The sequence below is a fragment of the Condylura cristata genome, unplaced genomic scaffold (genome assembly GCF_000260355.1).
Source record: "Condylura cristata isolate star-nosed mole 26May11 unplaced genomic scaffold, ConCri1.0 scaffold00012, whole genome shotgun sequence".
Lineage (NCBI taxonomy): Eukaryota > Metazoa > Chordata > Mammalia > Eulipotyphla > Talpidae > Condylura > Condylura cristata.
In genome coordinates, this window is record NW_004567113.1 from 52,103,624 (window position 1) to 52,112,527 (window position 8,904).

Here is an 8,904-nt window from a genome sequence, read left to right on the forward strand (position 1 = left end):
TTTAACCCGCTGCGCCACCAGGGAGGGCCTAAGGTTTCTTTTTAATGTGATTATTTACTTAGCAAGTGAGGACTTTTCCACTCGCTATAAAGGCATGGCGTGTAATTTCAGGAACTTGTTGCATGTAGTCACTTGGCTATCTGAATGAGTGTTTGTATTTATTATAAGATTTTTATGAAAAATAGTGGGTTTTTGTTTTTAATTGGATTTTATTTTTGCATGACATACAATTAGGTGTGATATACTTCCTGTTTTCTATACATTATAGTTCACCCTGAACTGATTGGGTTATATACACTCTTTCCAAACAACAAAACTGCAAAGTTAGAATAAGCTTGATGTTCATTTATATATAAAATAAATGCTACTATATTTTATTCTCAAGAATGTAGACCCATCAAACAAATTAAGCTTCTTACTCCTGAGTACATTGTAATTTGGAAAATTCTTTTTAAAAAATATACTCCGTGGTTCTATTATCCCCAACGTATTCAATTAAGATTTTGTTCTCTACCTACATAAAACTTTTTAACTTGAAAGTTACAATTTCCAATATCAATATCATTAAACCAATGTTGATCAGTTACCGGAAACCAGGCAACAAATTTAAGATAATTTATTTTACCTAATGCATCGAATTACCTGTGTTAGAAATACATCAAAATGAATAGGGCTTGACATTGTTTATTTTAAGTGCAGACCAGGAATGTAAACTTCTTTGCCTTTCATTTCTTTATTTGCAATAGTTAATTTCATGTCTTTCTTTGGAAAAACCCTTTGGCTTGCAAATACAAGTCCCTTAATAGCGATAGATGATGGTAGTTTGCAAGTGGTCAAAACGAGCCACAGAGATTAGAGAATGAGGAAACACAGATTTCTATGTTGTGAGTAGATAGAAGGAGTAGAAAATGTGTCAACACAATCAGAAGATCACACAAAATGAGGAGAGAAAGCCTGTGAACCAAATAGGAAGGCTTGAGCCTGTGGTGTTCATGGTCCTGGGCAGTCTGGAAACTGTTAAATAATCTTTACATACGACTTTAAAATCCAAACTCATCCACTGGCTTTTTGTCAGGCTCGAGTCCATTTTTTTTCTCCTCTATACAAAGTGCTACAACTTAAAGTTGGGTTTTAAATTAGTCTCCAGTGCTCTAATTTTGTATTCATCCTTTTTGATTTAAGAAAAGTTAAATATTTAGAAAATTGAACAGTGCAGAGGTGTGAATGGAAGTTGTCTCAGCAGGTGCGGGCAACATGCAGCTATGCTCTTTCTCTGAACTTTTCCAGAGGCCGCTGCGGAGTGTTAGAGTCCCACAGATGTTGACATATGTTTACAGACGTCTCTTTGGCCATCAGCAAATCATGCTTCTATTTCTCACTGTAGACTGTTGAAGCAGATGCGCCTTACACTAGAAAAAAGCCAAGTTTGCTCTCCTGTCTTTCCTTTATCCTGTCATCACAGCATTTTTTCAGAAGTTCCAACAGCTATAAACAAATAAAAAGGGAACAGCTTTGCCTTTCATTCTTCAACCTATTTCTAAATTCCCAAGTACAATATGTCAGCTTCTGCCAGTCACCACGGTGAAAATTTTTTTCCAGTCGTTTTCAGGAAGATGGCTGTTTTCCAATTTCATTTTTTATTAGGATGTGATTGTCAATGCCTGGTTTAGCGGCCTCAAGATTCTAGAAAGAAATTAAGGTAGTATGCCTGAAGTCATGAGGTTTTCTCATGTGAAAGAGGGTACTTAGTTAAAAAATAAATTAAAATTGTATCTTTAAAAAATAAAAGCTCAGCTATAGACATTTATGTGGCTTTTATTGGCTAATTTCACTAAGCCAGTACAAAGTGGTAGAAAAATTTGCTTCCAATTTTAAAGATTTAGCGTTACTCTTTAAAAGCTCTATGTTACTTTTAAGTGTATATGTGAGAAAATTCACATGTCCATACTAAAGTGTAGGAGGTATAATATTGACATACAACCAAAATAAACAATGGATCTAAGAATTCCAACAAATTGTGTAGCCCTGCCTGGAGGGACATGCTTCTGTGAATTGGCAGAGAGCTCAGTCTTAATATTTCACTCATTTTTGGTGCAAGTAGAAATTCTGTGAATTTCCTCTGTTATGCTCCTACTTAGTAGTTGTCTGGTGGTGGCTGAAAAATGAATGCATGTGATTTCTTTCTATCTTTTTTGCTTGATATGTTAAGGAATGTCTAACTCATCTGCAGCAAGAAGTATAAATTCTTTATTTTCTAGCCACATTTCAAAAGAGGCTTAGGGGTTGGTTGCAAGTGGAGACCCATCGGCTGGTCAAGTTGGTTAAGTTTTTGCTTTGATTTGTTGTTAATATATTTTTTTTAAGATTTATTTATTTATTGTACAGAACTAGGGTACAGGCCAGAGATGCGGAGGGTGAGTGGATTCACCAGAGACAGAGTGGGGAGCAGAACAGGCAGATCGGCGAAGTACACTGCTGAGGGGAGCAGCGGACGGGTCAGGAGAGGTCTGCCATGCCATGTGGGTCACCTCTGGGAAAGGCGGGGATCGAACTCATGCGGAAGTGGCTTTAACTTCTCAGTGCTGTGCTTTAACCCGCTGGCCACCAGGGAGGGCCTGTTGTTAATGTTTTTAAGTGAGATCTTACATAGTGTCCAGATTTCCAGATCTTTGTGAATAATTGGACGGACTCCCAAGACCAGTCTTTGAGTGCTCTTGTCAGAACTCAGGGCTTTCTCCTTCCCCCCAGCCCCTTCTACCCCCCATCTTTTAGCTTCCAGGCCGCATAGTCCCAAGTCTTGTCACGCTTTTTGCCTGCCACGGAGACTCGCATCTGCCATCCTTAATTTGAATACAAAATTTACAGCGGGTTATGGTTCCTAAAATCAGCTTTTAAAAGTTGCTGAATTCCATCATTCTATTTGGTTCAGTTTTTTTCGCATCAGTGCTTTTATTTTAATTGGATCCATAACTGATTAGCAGAAATGTGGGTCTTTTTCACAGGTTGCATTGAAATTCAGTGTTGTATTGCAGCATTGCATTACATTTCATTCTACTGATTGGTGATCTTTTGAGGAAAGGCATTTATTCAATAAAGAAACAAAGATGGTTTCTGTGATAACCCTTCAAATATATAGCTAATCTTCTAATGGACCAACTAGATCAATTTCCAGCTCTTAAACCCACCTCCACAGAGCACGAACCAGGGACAAGAGAACTTGCCTTGTGCAAAGTGGACAAAGAAGCAGTTTCTACCCCTTGTGGGTGAAGTCAAGCCTGTGTAGAAACAAAACAGAACAAGAAGCTAGAAATACGCATCAGAATTCCAGGGAGAGCGTCCGGCGAGGCCATGCCTGGGGGCTGTTCTCCCATGTGAGGGGGTCATGGACGCCAAGTGAATTTGCTGTGAGGGGGTCATGGACGCCAAGTGAATTTGCTTGTTGCTTTGTTTCCCAAGTTCCTTTTGCCTCACCGCTGACAAAATGGGTCTGTAACACCACTGAGAGCCCACTTGGGCATGTGGGCCACAGAGAGCAGCAGTCCTGGGTGAAACCTGGCCATCGGGAGCCACATCAGACGCGGGCCCCAGGGCTTCCTTGTAGGTAGCCCGCTTGGAACTTGGCAAACACCGCTGCAGTAGATGGTGGTGACCCTGCTCTTCTCTTCTCCCTTCTTCTCACATTTCTCCAAGTCATGTTTTGGGTCACTTGGTCTGATTTGGCCTGAGTGCCTCGCTGAATAACTCTTCCTTGCCAGCATGGGACGTCTACGTCGTCCACTCCAGGCAGACTTACGACTGACAAACCCAAGTGGCTCCAGAAGGCACAGGATGTTGCCAGTGTTCTTGTGTGTGAGGTGACCATCAGCTTGAACCCAAATTTCAAAAAGGAGTTCTGAGAAAACTCTCCTTGCACTTTGGGAAACAACCTTCGATTTGGTGACACCGAGTTCACAGAAGGAAAGTGACTTCTCTGGCTCGCAGGGTGTGAGAAGTGGCGGCTGTGGGCCTGGAACCCTACTCCCAAATCCAACACAGAGTCCAGGGTCTTGGTCAGTGGGAAAGCTGCTCAGCGTGGCCTGGGCCCCTCACACTGTCTACTCTGCTGTGGGAAGGGGCGTATAACGCCAGGCCAACCGTGAACTGGTGCTCCTGGGAGTGAGTCCCAACCATGAGTGGGCTTGAGGACGGCCACACTCACCCAGGCCTGAGAGGCTTCCACTTACTTGTGGCTTTTGTGCCTAAGTGCATCCTTGGCATCCCTCCCTATAAATACGTGACTACGTCAAGACTTTGATGACACGTCTGCTGAGGAAGCAAAAGTATTCATTTTCTGCATCGGGATTTTTCTCCCCCCAAGGTCTGCCTGTTACTTGCAAAACTTTGTTCTAGAAACAGCTCCATCCCTTCCATGGATGGTTACAGATGATTGTGTTAACTTCCATTAAGTAAAACAGTGTGCTGTGTTTTGAGTTTGTCGTTTCCTGCTGCCATCTGGTGAACGAACCTAAGAAGGCCTCAACATTGAGCAGGTTCCAAAGTAAACTTGTCATTCCAAAGGCTTGAGCGCAAGAGCAATTTGACCGGTTGGTCAGACTAGTTCAACTTAGGAGATTCTTAGTTAACTAGACCGCAGTAAGAGCCCTTAAGATGGTTAAATGTGGACATTTTAGATGGCTACGATTTTTTTTAATTTTCATGTAGCTTTTCATGTGAGATGCCTGTCGGGTAGGGTTTTGAAACTCTTAGCTGCAGTCTGTTTAAGTTCGTTCACCAGAGGCCTAGAGCCAACACACCACTGACGTCGTGCGCCACCTCCCCCAGTACAAACGCTGCTGTCAGTGACGTCTCTGGCTTCATTTGAACTTTATATAAAAGTGAGCCGAAACAGCGTGAGTCCGCTGTCCGTGGCTGCTGTAGCATTTTCATGCTAAATAACTCATGTGTCTGCTAACTGGACACTCTAAGGATGACAAAGACCGTGAGAGAAACCAAAACCAGTAGAAAGCCCAAGCCTAAGCCTCTCTTACCCTCTGGGCACATCCTGGTGGCCACCTTGGGGGAGCAGGAGGAAGCTCAAGTGTGGCTGGTTGGCTGCTGGTACCCCCCCCCGGGGCGGGTCACACGGCGCCCCCCCAACCATTCATCCTGTGCATTTGCTCCACTCACACGGTTCAGTGTTATCAGCACAGGGTGCCCCAGATGGGTGTCCTGGCCACGAGGCCCTGGTGGACAGTGGCGGCTCACAGTGGGGCGCAGGGCAGGGACCCCAGGCCGTCCTTCCCGGGGTTCTGCACAGGCTGGTGTGCCGGGGTGCCCTCGACCCCGCAAGCCACCGGGTCTCACAGCTGATGTTCTCCCCTGTCTGTGCTGTAGCTTTGGCATCTTGTGTGGCTTTCTGGCCAACCAACGCCTCCGGACACAAATCAAGAGGAGTGGGAATCTCGTCAACAGCAACTTCAAAGACATCAGAATGCTCGTGAATGAAATTCCAGAGGTAAAAATTTCACCCATGTACTGGAGATGCTTTCTATTTATATGCATATATTTGGGATTTCATTTGAACCTTCTAGCAACCCATGAGTCAGCCAGCAGTGATTGATAAAGAAATGAAGGGACCAGCAAGTGATTTCCATGAATGAACAAAATTATAGTGTCATAGTTGGTGTTTTTATTTAAAACTATAATGTAAGATTATAGTGCATATCATAAAAGTACTTAAGGTCTGCGTGATTTCTTTCTCAAGGAAAAATCTTCAGATGCCATCATCTTTTCCTGGCGGTGGGACAATATAGGAAACTCCCCATCATTTGCATGTAATGAGATCTTTCTGCCTTACAAACACCCATCTTCTAACATATGTGCAGCCACATAAGTTCTTTGGAAGAACACTTACACACACACACACACACACACACACACTCATGCACCTGAGCTGTCTTGAAAAAGGCCAGCCAGGCGGCTGGAAACACCTCTTTTCTGTCCCAGAAGCACATTGAGTGCTGCATCCCGACTGTGTCCATGATGCCTGAGCAGAAGCCAGCCCACTCGTGTGACACTGAGCTCACAGCACCATCTCCTGGGCTCACTAGAAACCTCCCTCACAGCAATGTGCTCTTCCAAGCTGGTTACATTCTAAGAAGCATCACCAGGACATTGGATCAGGGCTGGAACTAAAAGAGCAAAGAGTGTGGACATTTTCAGTATTGAGGGAAACTTACTGTATCCAGCTCCACAGCCTGCACAGGGGGGATCTTTCATGTTTCCAATCTCTGAATATAGATTTAATTGTTGTCCATCATGCTAAAGACTCCAAAGTTAAACCCACTCCCCCCAAAGCTGGCAAAATGAGCCACATAGCCATGGTGCCTGGGGAACTCTAGGACTGCTTTCCTATGCTGGAAGGTCGATAAATTGTCAGGAGTTTGGAGGAACAGAGCTCTGTAGATCAGAATCTCTGCAGAGCTCTAGCACCTGTAAAACACTGGAGAAGAGAACATGAAAGTCAGTTTGCCGAGGGAATGTGACTGGCTCAAACGTAACCAGCTACTTACACTCATCTCAGTCACTAGAGAAGTGAAAGATCAAATAACGATGCCCGTCTGCCGACAAGACCTGCAAGGTGGTGTTAAGCGATGGCTTCCAGGGGCAGTGGGCTCGGGGAAGGAGTGTGCCAGACCTGGGCAGGACCAGCAGCCCCTCGGAGGCAGCTCAGTCAGCACCGGCCACCTAGGGATCCTAGTGAGGTCAACTGAAGTCCCCAAGCCTTTGTAGCCCCTTCTTCAGGGGGCGGATCTGTTTTCTAACCCTCCAACCCCACCTGCCTTGTTCAGAAGAAGGCGGCAGATACGGCCTCATGCTAATTTTGAGCTTGGGTTTCGGAAGCCACGGGCTGTCCATCTTGCCCTCTTGCCTGGATATGTCCCCAGATGGTCACCTGTAGGGTGAGAGTCCACCGCAGAGAAAGAGGGTTCAGCTGGCCTCAAGGTCCACACAGCCAGTCCACGGGACAGTTCTCATGTCCATGGGACAGTTCTCATGTCCACAGGACAGTTCTCAGGACAGTTCTCATGTCCATGGGACAGTTCTCATGTCTACAGGACAGTTCTCATATCCACGGGACATGAGAAATCACGTGCTCAGGCCCGTAAGCCTGGCTTGGCTTCTGGCTGTCCAAAATTAGAAATACCACTTTAAACCTGCTCTAATTTCACACGCTCTGGTTGGGGATAATTTTCCTATGTTAAATTTCTCTGAGTTGTCTTGAAGGGTCTTGCACCTTCCAAGAGGAGACTCCATATCATTTCTTCTTCTTTTTCAGCAAATCAAGTATGTGACCAGCCAGTTTAACACCACCAAGACAAGGGTGTTCACAGATCTGGACAGTGAGTGACATTTAAAGGTGTCTCCCATTTTCTTGCTTGTTTGCTTTTTGACTAAAAGACACGATGACCAGCTCTCACAGAACACGGGTGGAGAAATGAAGCTTCTTCATGCAGGTAGGGCAAGGCCGGGAGAGAAGTTCCCTGAGCCAGTGAAGTCGCACCTAGGATGCTCTGCGTCCCTGGTTCTCGGCGCCGTTCCTCTGCCCCCAGGTGGGTGAGGAAGTGGCCTTTGCTGGGCTGTTATGGACAGAGGGGATCCCCTACACGTGTCCCAGGAGGCTGAGGGCTTCGGAAGCAGAGGGTGGGTAGGGCAGGTCCACCCCACCTGCTTCAGGTTCTCAACCAGGGAATGCTTTGCCTTCAGGTAATGCATCAACTGTCAATTCTGGAAGTGTTTCGGGTTGGGGCGCAGAGCTGGGAGAGTCCAGGGGTGCTGCTAAATACCCTACAATGCTCAGGACACCCCAGATAGAATCATCCAGCCCCTGGCCTGATTGAAGAGATGAGGGACCCAGTTAAGGGGCAGGATTAGAAACCCCGTGTCCCCAGGATAAGTAGATACCGAGTCTGCGCTGAGTGACACGTCCCTGGGCATAACTGGTGTGGGGACTTAAAGAGAGTCAGGAAATCTCCACACAGGAGTCAGCCCCAGTGGTCAAAATGTTAAATGGAAGGACCATGCATCCGGCTATCCCCCTTGTGGGTATTTATCCGGAGAACATGAAAACATGAACTTGAAGATGCAGACGCACTCTGTGTTCACTGTGACAATAGCTAAGAACTGGGAACAACCTAAGTGCCATCATTCGGCAAATAATAAGAAAGTTGTGGTGTATAGACAGGAGGAATACTCCTCAGCTGTCAAACAGAACCTTTGCCCCAACACGGCCCTCGAGGGTATTGTGCTCAATGAAATACGTCAGAAGGAGAACGAGGTGGTCAATGGGAAACAAATGGATGAGCAAAACAGAACAGAGTGAAACAAAATAGTGCTTGCCAGAGGGGCGGGGTGGGCGTGGGGTGGGGGTGTGAATCAATCAGGGAAAAGGGGTCCATTGTCCGATGGAGGATGGGAACCAGACCTTTGGTGGTCGAGATGTTGGTGTGAAGCTTATCCAGCTGAAAACCTATGTTACTTAAAAAAAAGAAAAGAAAAGAAAAAGGCCCCTAAACAGATCCCAGAATGAAGACTGGCCTTGTACAGCAGAAGGAAAAGGACTTCCCCGACAAACCCTTCAGGATGATGAAGACGTAAGCGAGGCCCCTCATGTTCCTTTGAATTTAGATATTAAGTCCCTGCTTGGAGGAGGAATCCAAGAACAGCTGAGACCTAGAGTGACCCCCGTTCTGGACAACATCATGGCCATGGCAGAAAGTGAGTGGGTGTGTTTTGTGCATTGTCTAAGTGTCCACTTGCCTTTTATTTAGCTGTCAGGGGAAGTGGGGGAGGCAGTTTTAAGGGCTGAGAACAGCCAGTTTCCCTAGAGCACCCCTGTGGCCTGGTGAGCTACAGACAGGACTG

General features: G+C 45.7%; 1 protein-coding gene across 1 annotated transcript in view; it reads left to right on the forward strand.

Annotated features, from left to right (window-relative positions):
* PROM1 (prominin 1) overlaps window positions 1–8,904 on the forward strand; it is a 52,380-nt gene that overhangs the window by 21,944 nt on the left and 21,532 nt on the right. Inside the window, exons 4-6 of the mRNA XM_012724038.1 lie at window positions 5,374–5,494; window positions 7,319–7,382; window positions 8,668–8,765. Coding sequence (XP_012579492.1) covers window positions 5,374–5,494; window positions 7,319–7,382; window positions 8,668–8,765 — 283 coding nt within the window. The remainder of the gene's footprint in view (window positions 1–5,373; window positions 5,495–7,318; window positions 7,383–8,667; window positions 8,766–8,904) is intronic.